Source organism: Lichenostomus cassidix, chromosome 1Aa (assembly GCF_008360975.1).
Source record: "Lichenostomus cassidix isolate B80296 chromosome 1Aa, HeHo_3.0, whole genome shotgun sequence".
Lineage (NCBI taxonomy): Eukaryota > Metazoa > Chordata > Aves > Passeriformes > Meliphagidae > Lichenostomus > Lichenostomus cassidix.
In genome coordinates this window covers 31,635,021-31,660,986 of record NC_139480.1, presented here as the reverse complement: position 1 = coordinate 31,660,986, position 25,966 = coordinate 31,635,021, and the positions used below count along the sequence as shown (strand labels likewise).

Genomic DNA, 25,966 nt, shown 5'->3' with positions numbered 1-25,966 from the left:
ATTTTATATGTGAGAGGTAGTTGAAATATATTCTGAAATCGGGAATAAATTGGCGTATTCTAACGAGCAGCAGTTCTGCCTTTGGCACTGCATCCTGCACTCATCAAAGCACCAGGAATATGTTACAGACTATCGGCCTGTGTGGCTGGGAGATAGATACAAATAAGCTACAAATAGGAGAAGGGAAACATTTTGCTTCTGTTTTTGTTTACGAATTATTCTGTGCATCTGCTCATCTATAGAGTTGCCCATGCTAGTTTGTGTATTTTTATTACTTTTATTTAGCTCCCAAAGGCTTGGAAACGTCATTGTTGTTCTAATCTGCCAAAGCTGGAAAGAAAAGCTGTTTGTTTCATTAGGCTGTTTCAGGCTTCTGTGCAGTTTTTCACTTGCTTTTAAAGATACAAAGAGCTACGAGTATCAGACTGCCTGAAAGGTGAGGAATAAGCGTGACAGAGATATCTCAAGCTCTGTTCATATCTCTGAGCTGTTGTTTGTTTCCATTAACTTCTGACTGAAGTGATAGTGCTTAAAAGCATGCCCATCCCTTTACTTGACAAGATGGATAGTCTCTTTCCTCACATGGTGACAAAAATAGCTCTTTTTTTGATTTAACAGACATTATCAAATATATTGAAAGTGAAGGTGATCTTCTTATTTTTGAAAGAGTAATTCTTCAAGTAGATAAGCTTCATAGAGTTGCAGTGTGTTTTGGAGACCCAGTCTAGATGGGGTTGAGGAGTGTTCACCTCGTGGCATGCACCTAAATGATATGCAAAACAGCCCCACAAACTGAATATTAATTTGTCTGTATTGTCCATTGAGTCTTATAAGTGCCTGCAGAGTGTTGGTGATGCAGGGAATATTCTTAGAGCAAATAAGCTGATTGTGATCCCCTTCTCTCACTGTTTTCTTGGGCTATTAATGAAGCAATGCTGCCTTTGTGACAGAAGATAACCCTCTTAGTGTTTTGAAGACAATAAAGGACAAAGCCTGAGATGATTTAAACAGTTTGGGGAGTATTGTTCCCATGTCCAAACAATGGATTTCTTTGTTAATACGTGGTAAAAATGATCAGTCTTACCTTAATCAAGACAATTTTGAAAGTCTGTGTACTATTGAGAACTAACTATAACGGTGCTTTTGTTTAATTTTTTTATTGTGGTATTTAAAGCCCAGTTGAAGGCCACTGTGGGGTCATAGGCAGATAAAGACACTGGAAGCACAGAAGTCTAATGGATACAATTATCATTGTATCAGTCTTTGCACTAATTATTGAGGCTGTTCAAAATGTAATTATACACAAAGTTTCATCTCTAGAGAAAAAATTTTACTAAATATTTGGGTCATGTTCAAAATAGACCATATCCTAAGGGAATATTAGTTGGTACACTTCACAGCACATTGTACTATTATCTGATTAAGGAAATAGCAACAAAAAAAAAAGTATACACAGTGATGCCAACTACCATCTAGAAAATCAGAGGAGGAAAAATGAGAAAACCTGTAGGCTGAGTCAAAGGAGAGCAAAAGCTGTGCATGCAAGCAAATCAAAACAAGGAATTTATGGACTGTTCCCCATGGACAGGCAGGTGCTCAGCCATCTCCAGGAGAGCAGGGCTCCATCACATGTAATGGTTGCTGGGGAAGACAAATGACATCACTTCAGACATCCCCCACCTTCTTTTCCTCACTCTATATACTGAGCATGATGTCACATGGTCTGGAGCATCCCTTTGGTCATTTTGGATCACCTGTCTGAGCTGTTCCTCTTCCCAGCCTCCCAGGTACCCCAGTCTCTTCCTCAGTGTGGCCATACAGAAAGCTTATAAGGCCTTGGCTCCATGTATACACCTCTCAGCAATAACAAAAAAAAAATCTTTATTATCATCACTGTATTCAGTACAAATCCAATACATAGCCCCATGCTAGGGGCTATGTGAAGAAAATTACCTCTTCCCCCATCAAAATCATCATAATTAGGTATTGACATATTTTTTCCTTGTAGTTAAGTCTGTGCTTGTAGGCAGGAGATAAATCAGGGGTGGAGGAAGTACTGTTATCATAGAGGTAAGAAAATAGAATGCAGTGAAGTTTTTGTATGCAAGTATAAATGGGAAAGATGGGATACTCATTGCTTAATCCTCTGGCCTTCCACTGATGTCTTTATGAGAGAAATTCATTTAATATGCAATGGCTAGTTATGGTCTAAAAAGTACAGTAAACCCAGAAGACTGGGCAAAGTTTCATGCATGTGGAAGTAAGAAGATTAAACAGTTTCAGTAATTTTTTTTGCAGTAATTGAAAAAAACATGCCTTCTTAAGCAGAAATACTGCTTGCAAAACCAACAAAAAAAAACCCATGCAGTTTTCCTTCAGCATCCAACCTCCTGGAAAAACCTATTTTCTTCATAAAGGGGAAGAAGTACCAGCCAGAATAACAGAAGGGAAGGAATCACACATGGAGAGACATATTTATCTAAGTTCAAGTTAGAAAATGTGATTAACAGATCAGAGCAGCTATCACGTACACTGGAAGACCATCAGGCAGGAGGTGGACCATTCTTTTGGCATTTACTTGGAGGTGTCTGGTCCCAGTACTACAGCAGGAGAGTAATGTTCCTTTATAAAATGTTCAGTAAAGTATGGAAATAGCTCTACTTGCTCCCTGCTGTCTACTCCAAAATGCTGCCTTGGAGTTCTGACACATCAGGGACAGTACAGCTGTGCTAAGGCTGTTCTGAAGATGCTTTAGGAAATGATTTTTTTTTTGTTTCAGTTTATGCATGGAAGCAGATTTATAAGGACTGTGTGCTGTCAGACTGGCATGTTGGAAGGTTGGCATCCTTCCTTTCCTGTTGGCACCACCATTCCCCAGTGGGTAGGGGAGCAGCAAGACATAGTTGCTGCCATTGTCTGCTGCAGGCTGGTTTCTCTGCAGACCTAAATGGGCAGCTTGCTCACCCCTGAGTGTGTAATGCTGCTCTGGAGGAGGTCAGTTTGTGTGCCTTCACTCGGTTGCCCTTCTTTCCCTTGTTTGAACCTGTGAGGCCACACAATTTTTAATATATGTGTTGAAGGAGAGAGATGTGTAACAGCAGGTAGTGCGGCAGGAGACACCTTTGCCCCTGCTGCAACCACTCCCCATTCTGTGGAAGGACCTATTTCTTCTGTTCAGAAATGCATTGCTCAAAGTCGTTGCTTTGTAAGACTGAATTTTGTATTTATGTATATAGTCAATATTTCAGAGGAATTTTAATTTTTTTGCTTGCTTTTTAAATTTTTTTTTCCTTTCTCTTCCCAATAGGGGAAGACTCCTCTGTATTTCAAGTCTTTCTTTTCTAATTGCTGGGCTGATTACTCCAGTATTCTGTGGGGCATTTTATTTCAACACTGAGATTGTATTGCTTAATCTTTGCATAGTAAATAAAATACGTCCTAAGCAAATGAGTTTATCCCTGCTTAAAATATATATGTGGGAGATATATATAAGTATGATTAGTATGTATATGTATATATGTGTATGTATATATACGCGTATATGTGTGTGTTTGTGTTGAAAGCATAAAGGAAGTGTGGTAATTTAACTGGTTCAGAAAACACTATTGAATTTTGTACAGTAGGTGATGTGATCATATTTTGTGGTTATGTGAGTCTGTGGAGTAAAGAATCTCCCTTTTCTTAATTGAAGAATTGCCCCTACCCTTGAAACACACTGATGAGAAAAGGTGGGTATTCTGAGCTGGTTGATGGGTAAAGGGAAGGAAAATTATATTGATATCAGTTAAAAGTGAGAAATCCAGTGTGTAAAGATGGAATGGTCCAGATGTTTCATTAGTTATTTTAAAAATACTTTTGTGTGTGTCTGTGTATATTTGTGTATAAGATAAAGCACAACTTACTGATTGTACACAGGTGCAGTATTATATAGACACTATTTTTTATTAGGCTGCTGTTTCTTATGCTTAAAACATTTTCTTTATTTTTGTTCTCTTAATTTCTAGGTGCTTCCAAGTTTTTTTGCTCTATGTGTAAAAGCTATTTGTTATTCTACTGTATTGTGCAATACATTAAGGAATTTGAAGGCAAGACGTAATATGTATTGAGCTGCTGTATTTATTGCCTTATATTAGGAGACAATCTTATGGAGCTGGAGGATAATTTTGAGAATCAGTTAGAGAGTAATGTGTATATTGGTTTGCTATGAAATTTCTGTTTATTGCTGGTCATAAAATTAGATGACTGGGAATTTTTATTTTTCTTTCTTTTAATGGCAGTATCTTTGGGCAGTGTTGACTCAAAGTAGGAGATACTTCCCTCAGCGTCCCTTCAAGGAGGGTGGTGCAGGTCTATAGAGTTCCTAGCAATGAGAAAAGAGAAACAAGTCTTTTGGTGGTGGGACAAGAGCCATCTAGGAGGTTGAATAGTTGGGCCAGAAAGCTTGATACCATCCTGAGGACTGGGAGAAGGGATGTAGCCTCACTATGGGATATCCCTTTAACCAAGGGGCCTGGCAGGAGGAACCTGAGACAGAGTGTGTATAAAGAAAAAAACAAAACAAAAAAGACTTGACATAACACTGCAATTGTATTTAGTGGTGAAGAGAGCTTAGGAGGAATGTGCTTGAACCACAAAAAACTTGTCATGGAACTGATGAAGGTGATATGAGACAAAGTTACGCTTTGTCAGGTTTGGCTTGAGAATCCTTTAGGCTGCCTCACTAATTCCATGGATACCTTAGTGCTGCATGTTCCTGAAGAGGGAACTTGGGCACAGCACTGGGAGCGTGTTCATGCTGAGCTGAGCAGCAGCCAGGAGAACACCTGCCAGTGCTGAATTGGCAAGAACCAGGGCTCAGAGCTGCCCAGGATCAAAAGGTGGCTCAAGCATCTCTTCCAGTGCCTTTGTGATCTAAAAGGGTGGTGCTCAGACAGGAATGGCTCTCACCCTGCCATTGCCACAACATTGCAGTGTTGATGCTGTGCCTGTTTTCTCAACACAGAGTTGGGGTTTGCCAATTGACCATCCTTTTTAAGTTTCTGGGACTCATCTTTACCAACATCCCAGTTAGTTCAAAAACTATGTGGGCTTTTCTGCAAAAGTGTCTTTGGTATTAGTAGATTTTCTTGCTGCAGAAGATGTGATTCACTTCATTTTTCCTTGAGTGCAGAAGAAGTCTTCCAATGAATAATGTAATGCACTTGAAGGTTTGAAGAAAGGTCTTGTGAAGAGGAATGATTTTAATAATGTTGTTCATGGTGCATAACAGCAGCTATCTGTACTCATCTTTTATCGCAGAATTATATTTCAGATGCATCACATGATGAAATAAGAGGAGTTTGCTTTCCTTTTCAAGGGAAAGTGTGTAGGACAAAATAATTTTTGTTTGTCTGAAGTTTCTGAGAAATTGTCAAGTAGAAAGATGTAACCAGGTATCCCATCTGATGGTGTCCAGCACTGGAGACCTTACAGGACTGTGCCGGGGTTCCTGAGCCTGCAGTCTGAGATAAACTGCCCTTCATTTTAGGTCCTGTTCTGGCTGGCAAAACAACATTTGTACTGGGAAATACTCTGAAGCAAGTGTTGGCTTCAGTGTTTGTCATGCATTTGTGTGTTTTACTAGTGTGTGCCCAGCATGGCTGTGGCCTGTGCAATCTGGCAGTTTTTCGGATGGTACCCAGCAGCAGCCTGGACAGTGTTGGGCAGTTTGGATGCAGACACTCAGTTCTGGGAGAGGATGAAGAGAGTAGCCTTGGCTCCTGGGCTGGTTAAGGGCCAGTTGTATGTAGTAATACAGATGAAGCCATCACTTAATGCTGCTGGAGGTATTTTGTCCTTGGCAAATGATTTGCAAATCCTGTGCTGCCACTTGTTGATCATTTTGAATTGAGAGCAGATCAATGATTGTTTCTCTACTGGCAGTGTTGGCTTCTTAATAACAGATATCCAGCTTTCTGTGCTGATCTAAATATCCTGTGCTCAATGACTCCAAAGGTATGTATCTGGGTAGTGTGCAAATGTCTAAATATAGCAATAATAATCTCTAGCTTTCTTCTTTTCAGTCACCAGAAGAAATTGCTGGATACATTTCCATGTGTGGGGTATGGACTGCGATAAGTCTATGTTAACATCTGTTTCAATATTAATTTCTGATATCTCCCTGGTAGTTTCAGAAGGGGAAAAATTTTTCTTATGAAAAAGGCTCTGAACTTGTTGTTGGTCCCTGGTTGTGGGTTGGGCTTTTCCCCTGTTATGCTAGAGAATACACAGTTCTTAGCCCCGTTCTGAGCTGCCAACTTTCTGTTCCACTAAAGTTACTTCTGGCTCCAGTCCCAGGATTTGTGAGGAACAATAGATCCTATTTTAGCCTATACAGATTTAATTGCTGTGAATAAGATTGACAATTATCCCCTTTTGTGTCTAAAAATCTCACCAGCTGTTTTACATGCATTTAAATAGTTACACCACGCTAAAGTCACATATTGCATCAGGAGCTATAGTGCCAATACATCCTTGGCCTTTATTTTAAAAATAATTTTTGCTGCATTTATTTCTGTTTCTTCTGCTTCCCTCTAAACCCTGGTTCTCTGCACGGGGTGGCATTATTAGTCCTACCAAAGGACTTACAAATCAAAGACGCATTTTGAGAAAAATGCATTTTGAATAGCAAAGAACCTTACTGAAAGAGAAGTTGATGGGCTTTTTTGCTGTTGGATTTTATTTTTTTGTGTGTGTGTTTGTTTTGCTCCCTCCACCCTCATAAGCTCAGGCACATAAGTGGGAATCATCTGACCACATGCTGACAACCTGCTGTGTCAGTGTCTAGGCTCAGCTTTATCATCTGTGAAGAGGAAGACACGTTTCATGCTATGTAAACAACTAAAATAGGTCAGATGAATCATGCCCCCAGATGTCCTCTTTCCCTTTGAGCTAATCACCCAGACTTAATAAGCAGACTTAGCTGTCTGCACCATAGACATCTGACTAGATCTCATCTCTGGGGACCATACTTGTAGCAGCAGTCACATGTGGGTGACTAGACACATGTAGGCAGATAAGCAGATTAAAAGCACTTGGCTTCTTGATGCAGAACCACTGCCAGCGCCAAGGTGAAGGTGCTCAGGGATCATCTTCTTGAAACCAAAGACAAACCCAAGTGGATTTTCCCAAGAAAGAGACATATCAGTATTTGATGTTCACAGTTGCATAGCACTAAACTGGAGTGCACAATCTCTTTCTCATTACTAGCTATCCTAAGATACAACTTCATAATTTTCTTTTTCAGAATTGTTAGTTTTGACAGGACTTTTCCCCCCTATCATCTGCTATTTATACCTCTGTACTGTGTCTTCAGTTGTGAAAATATATTGATTTGGATTAAAACAAACAAAAACCCATTTCGTTGCACAGGTGTCCCTGCGGGGTAGCACACTGGCATTAGAAGGCGAAGGTTGCTTATATTGGGAAAGCCAAGAGAAGGGATACTTGAAGTTTGCCTTTCATCCTTTGCCTGAGAAGCTGCCTCTCCTGCTAATTTTACAGATTTTTCAGCTGCTGAATTCTGTGGGGTTTTATTTTCAGTCTGAATACATTGTTGAATATTTATTTAGAATCTAGAAGGGGGTTACAAATTCAAACTCTTTGCTTGCATGAGTATTTCACGTTTGTACAACTCTAAGTATAATTTCTGAAAGCGAGTTGTTCCTTGGTGTAGCAGGATGCAGGGACACCGTAATACTTTATTATTTCATGATGCATATTTTTACAGATCTTGACAAGATTTTAATTTCCAAGCGGTCTGAGAGGCATGGAGAGGTTTACATGGAAATTAGAGTAGTCAGCTGGTTCTGGTGTTCACTTTGTTGTTGTTGAGAGCTCTCTGGGATTGTGTGTGCCTTTGGTCACGCTGTGCAGGATCTAGCCCATCAGGGCTGCTTAAGTTTGTGCCAGGTTATGCCATCTCCTCTAGGCCTCTCTGGGCACAATTGATTCTCCTTAGTTATAGCACTTTTTAAAATATTTGATGTTGGACCTACTTACTGTGTTTGTGCTGAGTATTTGCCAGTCTATAGGTTTTCCCGTGTGCCTGTTGTGTGTACAAGTGAAAACTTGGATTGAGGTTTTTTTCGGTGCTTGTGCTATTGACTTTGGAAAGGGTAAGGTTCGTAGTGGAAGCAGATGCACAGGACAAGTAGAAGAAATAGTCATGCTGGAGAAGCATGACCTTTCAGACTTCACAGGGTGTCAGTGAGCTGCTCCTGCTCAGGGTGAGTTCCTGTGCACACATCAGGTAAGACAGCTCTCTTGCTTTGTGCTTTGCTCCCTCTGCATTCCCATATGGACAAGGTCCTGGACAGCCTGTTCTAGGTGGCCCTGCTTGAGTAGGGGGGGTTAGGATCAGATGACCTCCAAAGGACACTTCCAAGCTCAGCTGTTCTGTGACTCTCTGGTTTTGCACCTTCCAAAACTTCTTAACCTTGTCGAGCCTCCTCTGCTCTTGGTGGGTAATACATCTCTTCATGCCACCCCCTGCAAGGACAGCAGGAGCCTCTGGGGGCACAATTTACCCTGAGGTTGTGGCATACCATGTTAATAGGTGTTGTGTAGATCCCAGAGCTTCACTACCTTCTTTCTGGATAAAGGTGCAGATGGGGCTGGAAAGGACACCCTTGTCTCCAAGCCGTGTGTGTCCACACAGCCAGACACTCATTGGCTCACTGCTATTTGCCTGCTCTTGGGTAGAAATTATGGATTTGGCTGTCATTCTTCTTTACTGGCACCAATTTTATGAGGGTTTCTGTGTTGACTTTCACTCTAAATTATCATTGCACTTGAAAATTTTCATCTGTCATGGCTGAGCAACTGAGAAAAGATATTAAGTACTTTGACCTGTATTACATGAAAAATAAGTATTTACAATTACATAGTATTTAATTGAATTTTGCATCACTTGCATGAGAAACACCACAAGTTTTTGTTTAGAGGTATGTGTGTATGTATATGTATAGAAAATAACGTAGAAGTACTGCAAAATTTTCTTAATCCTGTTTTGCATTAATTACTGTGACATTTTATACTTCAAATTTAGGAAAGCTAATTTCAGAATTGATTCTTAGCCCCAAGAGGAATAAACGAATGGTCACTACAAATGTTTTGATGAGTCATAATCTATCAAGATTAAGGGAGCTACTGTTTCTCTGTAATCTTTTTTTTTTCAGGCTCAGGATTGCTGATATTTCATTGGTTTGCATTTAGCGTATATTTTAACAGCTTCAAAGATGAGGTCTAGGAATGCAATTTTAGTAACGGAAGTAAAAGACTGGGTTTTGAGGCACGTTTCTATGGCAAAAAGTCGTAGTGCTTTTTGCTCATGGCTGCTTCCTGCAGATCTGCCAGCTAATGTTCTCCCAGAGGAAAAGTGATGTATGTAAAAGTCCAGCAGCAGCATGTAGTTTTTCTTTAATTAATAAAAATTACCAACATATGAGTGGCTTTGAATTAATTTCTTACTTGTGGATTTTTGGTAATAAAGCTGTTTTGTCTCTTCTTTCTTTCCCTCCCCCTTGCCTTGCATATGTGTGCTTTCATATATACACAGTTTTGATAATGACTTTTAAGAATAAATTAGCAGGTTGACTTCTTTCAGGTTATGGGGGCTTCAAGTTCCTGCTGCAGTAGAGGGATATTGTGAATAAGGCATTAGTGCGTATCTGTGGAAATGTGTACCTTCTCTGTCACACTTGCAGAGATTATCTTGGGGCTAATTTCAATTGACAACTGTATAAAAGGGATTAGTACTGTCACCACTCATCTCTTGGGGTTAAATTTCACACATGCTAAATATGAGAGATAATTTTTTTTTTTTTAAAGCTTGGACCAGTTTTGCATAAGCCATTTATCTTGATTTCTCTTAACCCTGAAGCTGAGACTACAGTCTGCAGCATCACAGTCCAATGATGTGGGATTTACTGCATTACTTTAAACACATAACTTGCTTCACTGTAGGCATAAGGAGAACTTTTATTTGCATATAACTGGCATTTCTGTAAGGAAGAAAGGGTTTATTTTAGATGTGCTTTCAAAAGTAGAACTTTGGGAAGGAAACTGGGGAGGAGGGGGAAGTGTTTGTTTCTTTCATGCTTCTTTGTCATGACACTCATTTATAAGTCTAAAAGAAAACAAAAATATTTTCATTCAAATTGAGCTTTTGGTTGGTGTTTTGTGTGGTGTTAGTAGTAGTAGTTGGTGGTGTAATAATAATAGTAGTGTTGGTCTTGTGGGCAGAGTGAATGTTTCTGAGGCCCAAGAGGCCTAGTGCTGTAGCAATTAGGGGCAGGTTGCTTTTCCCTGCCTTCTCATCATTTTAGCTAGAGTGGTTTCTGTCCTCATATGCAACCATTTTATCAGACTGTGTCTCAGCTATGGTGCTCTCCTTATGAGGGATGCTCATGGTCAAAACTATATTCAGCCTCACATGCAAAGGTGTTTTACAGCTCATGGGAACAAACAGGGAAGTGGCTGCTTTTCCTTTGCATTAGAGGGAAAGAAATGGCAGAACTTTGGTTCTCATCTTGAATGTGACCTCTAGGGTAGATCCAGATATGTTTCTCATCTAAAAGCAGCTCATAACCACTATCCAATGATGTGTTTCTTGGTATGCAGTCAAAAATCAAGTATTACTTATCAACAAACTTTCAGGATCACCCTTTATGAGTAAGACTGCAAAATCACACATGATAAAATGTCTGTGAACAAAATAAAAAAGTTATCAGGATGTGCTTTCTTTAGATTGAACCAGGTGCCCCAATTTCAACAGTTGTGAGTCCTAATGTGCAAAGTTACAGGGACTATTCACACATGGCTAATGAGACACGATAAAGGATATTCCTGTAGAAAAGTTCCACTTCTTTTCACTCCTATTTAGGGTTTTCTTTTTAATGCTTCTGCTTCAATTTGAAACTGAAAACTAATCACACCAGCCAAAGCTGGTTAAGCATTAGCAACAACATAATGTTATAACATAATGAGATAACATAAAATTATAACATAATAAGATAAGCCTTATCAACAGCAAAATCTAAGAAAATCTAATAATGCATAAAAATCTCAATGCTTTTGTGCAAATATACTCATCTGAAGGCTAACTTCACCAAACTTAATATGTACTATTCATATAAGAAGCATAATTTGAAGAACTTTTAAGGCAACTTCTTTCTGAATACCATGGAAATAAATTCAGGCCCATTTTTACCAGATTAGCAGGATTGTTAGAGAGAAGAAGAAAAAGGTATAGGTGTATTAGTGGAAACTGGACTAGAAGGTCAATACAAAGTTGTTTATTCTCATTTTCTTGTGCGTCTCTTGCTTATATTTCAGCAAGCATTGAACAATCAGACAAAGTTCTTTAAATAGGATGATGTGCATTCTGACCTAGCATTTTCTGAAATTTCATGTGCTTTGTGGGAAATAAATGGTGGTTCTCTTACAGCGTGAAACTCATCTTTGCTTGCAACCTCTTCTTACCCCATTCTGATAGCTAGTACAGAAGGAGTGAGGAGGGAGAATTTGGCAAGTATTGCCAACTGTGGTTGAGATTGCTCAGCTCTGAAGTGAGATCCTGCTTAACCACTTTTGTATCCCAGTGGTCTGGCTCGGCATTTGCTCGGAGCTTACCCTCTGGTTTTCTTCTGCAGTACCTGCATGCTAATTATCAAAAAGAGCTACTTCTCCCTGTGTAGTGATCACAGAGCTTGCTCATTCCTGCAGTGACCTACAGCTGCTTTGTTCTTTGTAGTCTTTTAGTATTTCATCTTCTTTGGAAGGTGTAGCTGGCTGATGTGCTGCACTGTAACATTTTGGGAAGTCCATACAAATAACATCAGTGGACTTCCCTTCGAAGATGTCACTGACTGCAGTCCATAGACAAGCTGTGTTATCAGGTTATGATCATTTACACTGAATTTGTGGTAAATTTCCAGCATAAATGGTATTTTACTTTGCCAATTTTAATCCCATATTTAGTCCTTATTAACTTGGTAGGTGACATAGCTTCTAGCTGGGCCTCAAAGTGAACTTGGCTTAGTGTATTAATGTAATTGCTGGTAGGAGAAACCATATTTTTACAGCACATCACTGCAGGACTGTATGGCTAAATACTTTTTCCTTGCTTCGTAAAATGAAAGATTTGTTTAGCCCCATGGATTTAGAGAGCCGATTCAGGGATGGCTTCAATTTCTGACTGCAGTGGACAATAACAGTGAGTGCTTTGGTTTTGACGTGCACAATGTGACAGTTACGGTAATGAATGAATGGAGCTGTTTAGGCTGCTTGAAAAGCTGCCTTTCATCTGAGGGAGGAGGTGAACAGCTAGAAGGAAATCCCTTTCAAGTTGATTCCCAGTACAGAAATAAATCTCATGTGGGTGAAAGGGAGGAAACAGACACCTACCTGGAAATCTAACATTGTGAGATGTCACAGAAAAAAAGCAGTGGCATCTACTCACATGCTAATCCATTAAGAAAAGAAAAAAAAGGTGGGAGGGCGAAGAAAAGCCAGCAGTGCTTCTGTGAAAGTTGGTTTTTTATGGTATCTTTGATTGCCATTCTGAGACTGTTGAAATTATAATACAAAACTGTTAAGAACATATAGTCTGTTGTCTACAAGTGTGGTATTCGTTCCTCGGGGTTACTTCTGTGTTATTAGCTGGGTTGGTTGCAAGTTGGTGTCATGCAGTTGTGGAGTACTGTGTCTGTGCCACAGCTGGAAAGAGGAGAGAGGCTGGCTGTAGCTCCTGTGAGCAGGGGTAAGAAGGGCTTTGTGCTTCCTGGTGAATTGATTCATTCAGAGTCAAAACTATAAGTGTGCACTGCTACTCTGAAACCCCAGAGAAGGGTAGAATTGAAAATTGCAGTGTACAACAAGCTGCCTATGGATATACCCTTTTCTTTTTCGTGCTAACCTTTAGGGAGGGGACACAGAGCTTTTGCATTTGTATGGAATTAATAAATTGAAGTACTTGTGGAGCAAATGAGCACAGGTTCCCCAAGCAGAGATATCTTGTAGGGCACTTTACAAGCAATGTTCCTTCACTGCAGCTCATAGCCTGTTTGAAGCTTCTGTTGTGGGCTATATTTTGCTCCAAGTAGGTAAGGCAACTGCATTCAGGTTTCTTTTGGTGGGTGAAACTTTCCTCCTGCAACACAGCTTGGAATTTTGGCTGATTACAACTTAATGTAATATCAAAGAGCATGGTATAGGAAAGAATATATGTACTGGTATTGATGCAAAAAAAAATAGACTGATGAATAGGAATGCTTCAAAAGACTGAAGCTTGCTTGTTTGTTTGTGGGGTTTTGTTTGGTTGCTTTTTTTATTTTTTTTTAAACTACTCTCAAAGCCTGTTTTGGATTTGTTCACTTAGCCTTTTTTGGTTAAGATAAACTTAGAATTTTGCAATCACTGACCTTGGCACAGGACTTGAGCTCTGCTTGTTGAATGAGAAATGGAGGCACGGTGTGACCTACATTTCCATTTGGTCAGGTGGGCTTTGGGGTCTTGCGAGATACCAGCAGAATGCTAATGGTGAGCCAAACAAACTAGCTGGCTCCTATCTGGTGGATTTGCTTTTAGCTGAGGATTTGAGATAAAGTCTCATGAAATACTCAAGTGTCCATCAAGGTTGATGCAGGTACTTCAACTGTGACCAAACCCCACCACCTCACTGTGCAGCCTTCAGGAAGCTCCTGTTTGGAAAATGGGATGTGTTTTTACTTAGCACCACTACACCTTAAACTAAACCCTCAGATAATTTATTTATTACTGAGAAATGTGTTTGACACAGTAGAGACTGTGAATTTTGTTAAAAGAGGAGCTTCTGATCCAAATTAGATACATTATTTGGATTGAATGTTGCAAAAGATTGGATAGGAGATATATAGGTATTGGGGGAGAGGAGGGAAAGGATGGAAAGGAGGTGATCATCCATAGGTCTAATCAGTGCCTTGAGAAATTTGGAGAGAGAGCAAAAGGAGGAATTCACTTGAAAAATGTATGTCTAAGTAAGCTAGAGAATTGTGTAGGCCTCGGTCTTCTTTTAATTAGTTTTTAAACTTTTTTTTTTCCTCTGCATTATTAGTAGTATTAATGATAAAAGGGAATTGAAATTATTGGCAATTTTTTTGTTTGACTGTTTGCTTGAGAGGGTTTTTTTTGTATTTATGTGTGAGAAGGTAGTGTTTTATCTCATTTTGTTCACTTTATTGGTGGATAACTTATTTTTTTAGCTAGACAGAAAAATGAAGGGACTCTTTGGAAGCTGAGGCACTTCATTTGTGGAAGGAGGGGTAGATTTTTTCCATAAAAAATTCCAGAGGTCTAATTAAGAGTTGTCTTTTGGTGATATGAATATCTTTTTAGTTCTGCTTTGTTATTTGTGTAAACAGCTTAGATGTGATTTTTGTTCTGATAAGTTGCAGTCTGGGACAGCAAGGAGGAAAGACAACAGTGAAATCAGCATTGGAAAGCTGGTTGAAAGAATTGCCTGGAGGAGGGATTTAGGAAACTGCAGAAAGAAAAGGATTTCAAAAGTCAGCAAAGACAGAGTTGTTTGAAGCTGAGTATGTCTACTCAGTATTCAGTCTTACCAGGTTCCTTTTGATCGTATTCTCTTTTAGCAAGGTGCATGGTATGCAATTTCAATTCCAGGTATTTTGTGATAGCTGATTGTCAAACTAGTCTGTTGGGTCACTTTGTTCTTACAGTCCTTCTAATGTATTCAGTGCATTGATAAGTTTTCTTGGTAAGAGCTTTATAAAATTATACCATATTATGTGTGCATAACTTGACATGTCATTAAACATGAGAACATCTTCCACCATATAAGTCCTGAAGTCCATAACTAAGCTTAGAAACCAGAACAACTCTAGTAGTTCAGTGACTTTTGTAAGGAACAGTAAGTGGAAGAAAAGCAGCGATTTTAGTAAGGAATCACTTTTATCTCTTATTTGTCTTCTGCTGCTTTTAAAAAATGGAATTGAAAACAGCAGCATCAGTAAGGAGACTGGTCGGCTAAACTGAATATTGATTAGCTCCTGATAAAATGACACTTTCTCTGGTGCTGCAGTATTTTAATAATATCTGTGGCATTTCAAATTAAACAAACAGGTCTTGGGTCAGCTGATTTAAATGCTTTGGTATTTATGATCTTGTCATGTGTGTTGTGTGTTTCCCCAGACACTTCCCCCTGATTTCTGAATATATGCTTCTACTTTTCCTAATGTCAAGAAAATGAATTTTCAGATGGGAAGCTTACTGTGTCTCAGTATTTGATCTGCAATTGCCCAAAGGTTAAGCACTACAGGGGGTGAGTGGTTAAACTGCTCCACAAGTGCCTTGCAAATAAATGCTCCCTCATCTCTGCTGTCTGTGTGTTTTGCAAAATAATTTTATCTACAATTAGTGTTTATTTACAGGACATACTTGGAAAAAAACGGTGGTATTATGCATACAGATAGACTGCAGTGTAGCATTTAGTACTGTAAGGAAACTTCCGATTTCAAAAAGCAGTTATTGTAGTGGATGTATATTTTCTTTTTTAAAAAGAGTGTTTTTTCTATTCAGAGGCAGGAATACTCCTTTGCATGTCACAGCATTACACTGCTCCTTGAAAGTCAAAAGAATGTGTTACCTTTAAGTAAGACTGACACAGACTTGACATTTCAGCAGGAGCAGACATAAGGGGGTAGAGTTCCCTGCAAGCCTTCCTTTGGTTTTTGTTTTCTTTTCATTTCAACAACACTTAGCAATTATTTTCCTATTGTGTAAAGTTTTACTGTAATGAAAACATTAGAGATCAAGAAGTCAGGTAAGTCTTGAACTTGCCATCCAGATTATGATGTGCCTTTAAGCTGTTTTAGTTTCTGGGGAGGTAGCAGTTGTTTCTCAAGACATTGTGTGCCTGATGTGAAACTCAGTGTTTGTTCACTCGTGGTAATACTGTCTCTGAGTATTGGTCAACTTGTTGACCCAAACCTCTCAGTAAAGAGAAGTGGGTGGATTGTGGAAAAGTCACAGTGTCTTTGCTTGGTTGGAACAAGACATCATCCCAGCTTGCATGAGCTTTCCCCGTGTGAACCTAGGACTGTCAACTGATACAAAATTGGTCTCTTTGTGATGAGATTCTCATGCAGAAAGTGGAAAATGTGTTTGAGTTTGACTGTTCTGAGATGGATAATAGTAACCATAGTATTTTGGATAACGCAGGCTTCTGATTAAGGTTTTAAAAACTTATTGGTGGAGTAGCTGTTATTTCAACCTCATCACTGATCAAAGGAAGAAAGCTGTGGTACAAGTCTCGGGATACCTTTGGCTGTTTAAAGCCTGTACTGAGCTCTTACTGCTGGTTTTTGCATGCCTGCAGCTCTTCGTGCAAATCTTTTGTTATCTACAGGGCAGGTGGGACAGATGGTTTGAGGTAGGCTTCTGGGGGGCAGGGGGTTATGTTGTGCAGTACTAGAGGGATGTATTTAGTTTGTCACTCTATCGCTGTGGTACAGGCAAGTTTGACTTGCCTGTCAAAGTCTTTCCTTTGTATTTCAGTTGTAGCATTTCTAATATATGCCATTTGAACAGACTGCCGTTAGCAGTAACAGCTTTGTAGATTTATAGCAGGTGTTTTGTTTGTGCAAAGACTTGGAATTTGACAGAATGCACACTCTTACCAGCAGATTCATTATTTATAGCAGAGAGGCTGACAGGTAGAAAAGCAACTGGGGGTCTTATGTTTCAACTGGGAGGCATATGTGTTATCAACTTTGTCCATGAAGTAGTCTCTTTTTTAAAGAAGTATGGTATGCCTTGGGGTGAAATATGCTCATGGCACCAGTGGTTCTTACTCACACAGTTATGCAGAAAATGCTTATGTCATGTATGTATGTATGGAAATAAACAAGTATGCATGTGTGTATGTTTGTATCTGTGTAAGGCAGTTGGGTATTTTAATTCAGTCAGTACTTGCAACACTGCCGGACTTGGTTCCATACGTCTTGAGTTGTATTATGAGATACAGACCGGGGCTCCTGTGCTTTGCTAATCTGGCCATTGTTTTCCTTTTTTTTGTTTTGCTTTGTTTTTCTTAGGGTAATAAATGCAGGGAAGAGCACGCACAACGAAGATCAAGCCAGCTGTGAAGTCCTCTTTGTGAAGAAAAAAGCTGGAGGCAGTAATTCTACACCGAACAAGAACTCTTCAACAAAACGAAGGTCATCGCTGCCCAATGGAGAAGGTCTCCAGCTGAAAGACAATTCAGTAAGCAAACTTTTATATCTTGTCAGTGGAAAGATACAAAATAAATATAAAAAGATGCGAGAACATGGCACTAGAAGGTGTTTTCTGAATATTTCATATCTTTTCAGTTATCTCTTATTAATTATCTCTGCTTAAATGCAGAATGCTTCACTGTATTTTTCTTAGCTCTACTACTTAATTTTTTGCATTGAAAAATGCTCCTTGCATCTAAGATACTTTAATTTAAAGATGGGCAAGGGGATGTTCCTGTGTTTTTCTTTTTGTTTCATTTCTGAAATAAATGTTGAGAAATTTGAAGATGATCAAAGGGCTGGAGCATCTCTTCTGTGAAGACAGGCTGTGAGTTGGGGTTGTTCAGCCTGAAGAGCATAAGCCCCCCGGGAGTCCTTAGACTAGCCATCCAGTACCTAAAGGGAGTTGGAGAGGGACTGTTTACAAGGGCCTGTAGTGACAGGACAAGGAGTAAGGACTTCAAACTAATAGAGGATTTAGGTTAGATATTAGGCAGAAATTCTTTACTGTGAGGGTGGTGGTGAGGCACTGAAACTCAGGTTGCCCAGAGAAGCGGCCAGCTTGGATGAGGCTTTGAGCAGGCTGGTGCAGTAGAAGGTGTTCCTGTCCATGGCAGAGGAGTTGGAACTAGATCATCTTTAAGGTCTGTTTCATCCCAAACTATTATATGGTTGTATAATTTACAGAGATGCCTCATGGTGCCACAAACATAGGTCAAGCTCCATCTGCTCCTTCTAAGTTCCTGCACTGCCTTGTAGGCACATTTGCACTACATGGAGCTCTGTGGATGCTGCATTAGCAGCTGTTTTCACTGTGCCTACACAGGGCTCAGATAAAGACCTATATGAACCATATAGGCTGCTAAAATGTGTCTTATATCTAAGCCACTAAACCACACCTTCAGCCAACATCAGGAAGATACCTACCTTCTCTAATTTAATGAACTACTAAAGCAGGGAATCTTTTGGTTTATGCAGGTAGGGTAAGGTCATCCAGCACACAAATTTGAGTGATTTTTGCAGACTATGGCTTCTCTCATTTGTTTGAAGTGTGAAGTATGTCACACTCATCTACTGGCAATCATCTGCTATTCTTCATCTGTCTTGTTTCCTGACTGGCTAATTACTTCATCTGCTCTTTAAGCATGAGCACAGCCTCCAGCAATGATTGATAGTGTGTGTTCAATTCTAACATTTCATATGTAATACTAAATGCCCTGTCTGAATATTGGAGTCATTGTGGATATGCTGCATTCATGATGCTAGAGAACACAAACTGTTCCTAAGTGATTATTAGTTTCTCAGTGGACTGTAAATAGCCCTTTTTTATAGTTTGGAGTTTTTTTTTGTTTGGTTTGGAGTTTTTTGTTGATTGGTTGGTGGGTGGGTCTGTTTTAAATCAGGTGGTGATTAGCAGGGAGCTTTAGTCTCTCTCCAAGAATTCCATGGCTTGGTACACCTGATGGCTGCAGGGTTCATTGGGGTCCTGAGAAACAAGCATTCCTCTTGCACTGTGTCCCTCCCCACCTCTCTCTCCTCCTGTTCTGTTTCGTACTTCATTATTGCCGCAATATTTTCAAACTGACAGATTCTCGGGGTTTGCAAATTGCCCTGTTCTTTCCTCTTTAAAATCCTTCTTTAAATCACATTTTAGTGCCTGTGTGCTGGTATTCCTCATTGTATTTAGACAGTGGTGATTTCTTTTTCCAAGTACATTTTTGCAAACTCCTGGATAAAGAATTGGGCCCAGAACTTTCTGTGACTAGGAGTTCTACATACAGTCATGCAAGGCAAAACAGAATTTGTTGTAATAAGCTGTGTTTTAAAAAGTCTTTCGTAGAAAGTCCATGCAACTGCTTGTTGTTGGTCTGTGAAGATGCTTTGTTCCAGGAGTGTATTTAACTTTTTTTATGCATTAATTATGTTTAATGAAGCAAGCATTTGGCCACAGTACTTGTCTGTATATAGAAAACACAAGATAAGCACCAGTGTCTGTGGTCCAGGTGATTGATTTGTTTGACACAAAGGGTATCATTGTGCCATGCACACAGACACACTGCAAACACCCCTGTGCACACACCAGCCTGGGTACACACATCTTGGTGCTGTGCAGAGATACTAGTTTTGGACTCCTACCGCATTTAAGTTCTAGACCTACCATGTGAGATACATGGTCAGGGACTTCTGCATGTGGGATGTGGGTGAATGTAACTGTGCTGAATTTGCCTGTGTTTACATATTTTGGGGGCTTGCATGGGACATAAAAATCTTTGTAGCATTGTTTCACAAAGCCTGATTAGCTTCCAGTACCAAAAGCTTTTCAGGAGAAAAAGCCACACACTTCATTTTATCACCTTCCTTAGAATGAACTTTTTTCCAAACATTGCATAGTTAATAAGATTAAATTGCATTAAAAATACAGGGATCTAAAACTGTGTAATTATTGGGAAGGCATCTTAACTAACCTTGATGTTATCCATTGTTACAGTTGTGATCGTGTTACGGCAATGTAATGGTAGGGTCAATAAAATGCATGGTTTTGAAAACTGTTCTTTTTATCCATCTGAAATTTCATGATTGTCAGTAAATATCTACTCAATAAATATCTGCTTACCCAGTATGTATTAGAAGTATCTCATGGAGTGTTCTGATTTTTCTTCCTCTCTTCACGAGTGTATTTCCTAGTTTGATTCTGTATCTTTTGTCTTGATGTTGGATGAAACAGCCACTCCCTTTCAAGTTTCTTGAGAGAAACACTTTTATTTCAAATCTTCTGTTCTTGATTGTATTTCTGACATGTTTTGACCAGAAAGGAGCATAACATCTGAAGTCAGGAGCCAGCTGATCGATACAATAGAGTATACTGTTTTCTAATTATTTGTTATCTTGTTCTTTATATGTTTTCTTCTTATCTACAGATTTACGTCTGTTTTCTACATGGCACTGGAATGAGTGCTGTCACACTCATTATTTAGCTGTGGAAAGCCTATTCTACCATGTTATTAGACCAAAGCTGGTGTACTTAAATTTGTAATGTATTTTCCCAAAACAGGCAGCATATTTCTGGAGAAAGTTTTCTACTAGAGGGCAGTCTTACACTGGCAGTTAGTAGTATTTTTTCCTTACTGCACCTTCTGTTGGCTGATTGTATCTAAAAAGGCAGGAAAAAAGCATATTTCTACAATATATCATATTTTTGTTTTCATATTTTTATACTGTGAGGTGTAATACTGTGTTTTGTCCTCACATAGCACTGTCAGCAAATATTTTTTAAGGAGTGTATGAGTTTGGTGTTAAATGTAGTGATGGTGCAACTTAATTTGTATGAATAAGATTTAGAAATGCTGGCTTTAGGCACTACAGTGAATGATAGAATATCATCCCAGGAAGTATTTAGTAAGAAAACAAGAGGCTAAATACTGTAAGTGCCTCATAGGGAAATCCCACTGTAACACACAATGTGAAATTGTCTCTGTGTGGTGAAGCACCTTGCAGAAATACTGAAGGAAAAAAGAATAAGGGAAGAAGTTTATTGAAAGGAAAGAGTTCTTCTCTTCTTCAGTTTTTTTAAGGTGTGGAGCACAAGGGAAGCAGGCACTGAAACTTAAAGTCTCTCTTCATTTAACAGAGTCCTTTTCATCATCCTCAGATTTTTCTTTTTTCCACAGAACCTTTCAGAATGCTACATACCATCTTTGTTTTATTCTACTTTTTGGGAAGTTTGTGAAACATAAGCTACATCTGAGACTATGTAATTGTTGTTTAATGCTAACCCCATCAGTCCAGCCCTGTGCTTTGACAATGCAGCATAAAGGAGTCAGAGATCCATGTGTTGTCCACACAAGCTGAGTGCCACTTTCATGGTCTTGACTCTCCACATGGACTCTGCAGTCCAGGGTTGGAAAGGAGGAGGTGGTAGGCCAGAAATGCAAAAATGGAGAGGTGAGCATTTCTTTAACCCTGACACACACAAATCCTGGGAAGCCTATTAAATAGCATAAGCATGGTTTTCTTTTTGAAAGGGTGGGTAATAAAATGAGCAGAGCAGTGAAAGGAAAGACTCTTTAAATTCAACCCTAAGCTAATTCTCTCCCTTTCCCCCCCACCCCCCACACTCCATTGCTGCTTGATTAGTCATATCTGCTGTCTGTCCCCATTCAAGAACATTCACGTTAAATTGCACAGCTTTTTCACTAGTACTATTTTTAAATGCCTTTAACTACAGAGTACCTTCATGATGAATGCTGAAAGCCATCAGCAAGCAAAATGGAAATCCTGTGCCAGGATATTGTTATAGTGACAATCAGGCTGCAGAACTTAATGGGATGCATTATTAATTGTCATTGTAATGTGAGGATACGTAATTATTCATTCTGCAGTTTTCTTTGCCACGAATCTGGGATGGTGTATATGTTTTGTGTTACACAAGACTGGTAGCCTCCCACAGACAGCTGAACATATCATTGGTAACATGAGGAGACTTTTCTCTGAGGATTGGGGTGGCAATTGCTGGCCCAGTTCAGATTTTATGAGAACTCAAGTTGTGCTCTTACATGTTTTGTGAGTCTAGTTCATATCTGGAACAATAATAGTCAGAGTAGGTTGTAGCTCCCAGAATAAATCTTTAGCGGTAACACGATTTATTTGCCTGTTTGGAATTAGCTCCGTAACAGCAATCTGAAGGTTTGCAATGTAAGGCTGCTGTCTAGCTTACCTGAAAAGCACATCCCAAATTGATCACTAGGTATTGCTAAGGTTTCCCCGTTTTTCTTTTCTTCATAACATTGAGCACATATTATGTGTATATATACACAATGTCTCTCATGATTTCTCATCCATTGCTTGATCCAAAACTCTCCATGTCTTAATTATATTTTACAATTGCAAAGCCCAGGAGATTGCTGAACCTTCCTGAAAGCTAGGTCAGCAGTTGAGGAGCCTGGAGCTTATTAAATTTCCTAGTACATTCCGGAAATTAATTGTAAGGCCTATGCAGTGAAGGATTTGTTTTCTCTTCGTGTTTCTGGTAGCTATTCAGCCTGTTATTAGGTTGGACTCTTTTGAATGAAAATCTGAAATAAATCACTGTGGTGACTGACCACACTCCTGTTGGAGGACTCTGTCCAGTTAAAAGTAGAAATGAAGATTGGTGTTTGAAAGACTGCTTCTGGCAGAATACTGCCAATTCTAGTGAAAGTAGATGTCTTGTTCTCTGAGTTTGTAGAATGTCAGTTCTTTTCAGGAAGAAGTTCAAGCTCCCAAATGTAAAAGAGACAGAATAGCAATGCATATGCACACCAACATAGGTAATCGCTTGGTGGCTGCAGAGGTAATCTCAGCTATGCAAGGAAAAGCAAGGACCTTTCTGTGCATTTTGCCTCATCTGTGTGCCCTGACTATTGGCCCTTGTTCTCTGAGTCACTGCTTTAATTGCATCATGTTTTTAATTCTCATTGAATTGGTGTGGTTTTGGGGAATTAATTTCTTTCAAATAGAAGAGCTGTTTTTATTCTCAGGGCAGGTACAAAGAGTTTGTTTTTTCTTCCTTTTTTAGGCAGCTAATAGGTTATCCGTGGTTTTCCTCTTTGCTAGTTCAAAAGTAAATGAAGCTTTGTAGGAATACACAGAAGTTTTTCAAGACTAATATTTAGGTTATAGTAATGCCTGCAGATCCCAACTGAAGTTAAGGCCCTAGAGCATCTCACACAGAACGTCTGTGTAAGAGCAGCATTACAGTAGTCATCTCCCCCAAGTGCTTATATATTTCCAGTTATCTAGGGTGCTTCTGCTGTTGCTAGGAAGAAATAAATCCCATTTGGAATGAGATGAGCATAGTCTGAAAATGCAGGGGATTTTCTGTCTGCCCAGTATAAAGGCAATGTAGAGAACTATCTTGGTGGTATACACTGTAGATGTCTGAACTCAGCTGAACTGGTAACATCCTCTTTGTTCATGAATTGCTAGTCTGAAAAGGACAAGATCAGTAAACCACCATAATTAATGTGGCAGTGGCAGTCTGAGGATACAGCTCAGGCCCATGTGAACTACTCTGTCCAAATTTATGCTCCCCATTGGCTCAGAGGAAATAAGTGGTAACATTTCAATTTCATTTTCTTGTTATGGGCTATTGTTAGTCTCTTTTAAAGCGTCCCAGCCTCTCCTTTATTTAACTCCTAAACTCGTATAATACTTGTTCAGTGTAGGACATATCCAGAGCTGAGATCATAATAATGAGAGTAAATTGTGTTAATAACTGTTCTCCTTTATCTTCTGAAAAGCCGTAACACAGACTTTGCTGGGGGTTGCTTTGGAGAACTTAAGAAAAGGGGGTGTGGGTCAAACTTGTTCTTAATTGTAAGTTTCTGTTCCAGTTTGGGGGCAGGGGGAGAACAATGGCAAAATATCATCTTCCTTTTGGTGGAAGCTAAAATATTTCAATCTCAATCACAGCTGAAATGCCTTTGGGATTTTTTTTCCCCCAAAGACAGCACATTTCCAAAGGGAGAGCACCTTTAAAGACCATGAGGACAAAAACTATGGAAGCATTATCCGTGGTGCATCATAACATGGGTTTTGGCCAGGGAGACAAACTCAATGACAGCAGAAGTGATATACAAATATCACTTTGATATAGAAATCCCAGGAGACAGTGTTGTCATCTTGTATAATTAGTTTCAGTTTTCAGCTGAAATACTTTCACTTTAGAAAAGTGAAAACTTTCACTTTTGTTTCTGTTGGCAAAATACTTTATATTTTACGCAAATAGCAATCTATTTTTACAAGCAGGTTTTTAAATTGCTAATCCTGTTAGCCGTTAAAAATTATTTATGCAGAATTTTGCAGCCAACTGTTGTGTGAACTTAGGGGGATTGTAAGCCTGGAGCAAGGTAGTACAACTGCTAGTCCTGCCTTCAGGGGGGGAAGTTTCACAACAGGTTTTTTGATGAATTTACCAGGCTGGGTAAGTGGCAGGGGGGGAAGGGGAGTGAAGGGAAGGAACCATGTTCAGAAATGTGGACATGTGTTGGTTTTTCCACTATTCTAGGATCCTGTATGATCCTGATGTGGTAAGTGAACAGTGCTTTAGGATAATAATCCCTTATCACAGCATTTCAGTAATGAAATGAAAAGTGAATGAGAGACTGATGAATTCCTCCTCTTGGAGGAGCTCTCTGCTGTGGAGGTGGCTATGCTGCTGATGCATTGGTTAAGAATATGTTTGAACTTTACCATATCAGCAATACTGTCAGCAAAAAAAGATCCTCAATTTTCATGCAGTTTTTATGATCATGGCACCTTAGTGGAGCAGCTGGAGCGGCAGAAGTAAAAGAAGCTGCAGTTCACAGTCCTCTCCATAAATTTGAAATAGGCAGTGCTTTGGGCATGAGGTGCTGGGATGCAGGTGGTGCCTAGGCTTTATGCTGATCTGCAGTGTTCAGGTGAACAAAACAAATCACATCTGTCATCCTAAATTAGACCACAGTCAGTGTGACATGCAGATGTAATTTTGAAGTTCTTTGACTGCAGTGAGATCTAGGTTATGCTTTCTTATTACGAGGTATTTTGCAACAGTATAGCCTGATTCCTGTCCCTTGCAAAATTGTTTTTTCTAAATCTGTATTAGTCCACCCACATCGACTTGCAAGGCAGCCTCACTAACACTTGTTTCTGCATAGCTGAGAGAAGGTGCAGGATTAAAAGAAATGGAGGAGAAAGGAGAGACAGGAAAGATTCCATATGCTACTGCCAAATATGCTGTCATACAAAGGTGGGTATCACCATGCTTTAAATGCTTACCTGAGGATTTCTAGGTGAATTTCTCTCCCCCAAGAAAGTGGAGGTTATCAAGAGTATGGCTCCTTCATATTTTCCAGGCATATTGGAGCTTGTGATGCCCAGAGCTATTCTGCCTCCAGCCCTGGGTTAATGCCCTAAGTGATAGGGTACCCCACCATCTCCAGTACTATATAGGAAACTTTGGGGAACAGTGAAGAACTAGGCAGTGTGTGGGGGTTTTGTCTGTGGGTGCCACACCACCCAGGAGTTCATAGAAGAGAGAGACTGCGGGAGAGGGCGGGGCTCCGAGGGAGCGCAGGTGCTGTCAGTGGGTCGACGAAGAAAGCAGGAGATACAGTCCAATTTGTCGGTGCTCCAAGGAGGGTTTATTGAGGCAAGGTGAGGAGAGTTGGAGGGGTCTTGGAGGCAGCAACAAAATGGCCCCGAGCACTTTCATACAGTTGCATTTATAGTAGGAGGGGAAAGGGAAGGAGGAGGCTAGGGGAGCTAATGTGGAAAGGGGGATTTTTGAACGACAACTCATATAACCAAAGAGATAACAACACCATATAAAGAACTCCAACCAAATATTTGCTTTAACAAGAACAAAGGAGAACATTCTAGAACTTAAACCATATTTGTAACCAGGGGAAGGGGAGAGGAGTAGCTGTCAAACTCTGTCACACTTGGTGCCTTCCAACTGGCCTGGAGAGCAGGGGGTCCTGGGAGCGTACCATGCCCATGAGCCATCCCCATCTCTCTCCCATGGGGTTGGGGCGCTCAGATGTGCCATGACCACCACAACAGCAGTGAACTAGAACAGTCTAGAACAGGTGAAGTGCAGCTGATCCCACTTGTGTCTGTCATTCTGGATG

The 25,966-nt window shown here is 39.8% G+C and overlaps 1 protein-coding gene across 2 annotated transcripts in view; it reads left to right on the top strand.

Annotated features, from left to right (window-relative positions):
- PPM1H (protein phosphatase, Mg2+/Mn2+ dependent 1H) overlaps positions 1 to 25,966 on the top strand; it is a 139,623-nt gene that overhangs the window by 43,665 nt on the left and 69,992 nt on the right. For both annotated transcript variants that reach the window (XM_085044168.1, XM_085044158.1), the window contains exon 2: positions 17,136 to 17,304. In XM_085044168.1, the coding sequence (XP_084900294.1) occupies positions 17,136 to 17,304 (169 nt within the window). The remainder of the gene's footprint in view (positions 1 to 17,135; positions 17,305 to 25,966) is intronic.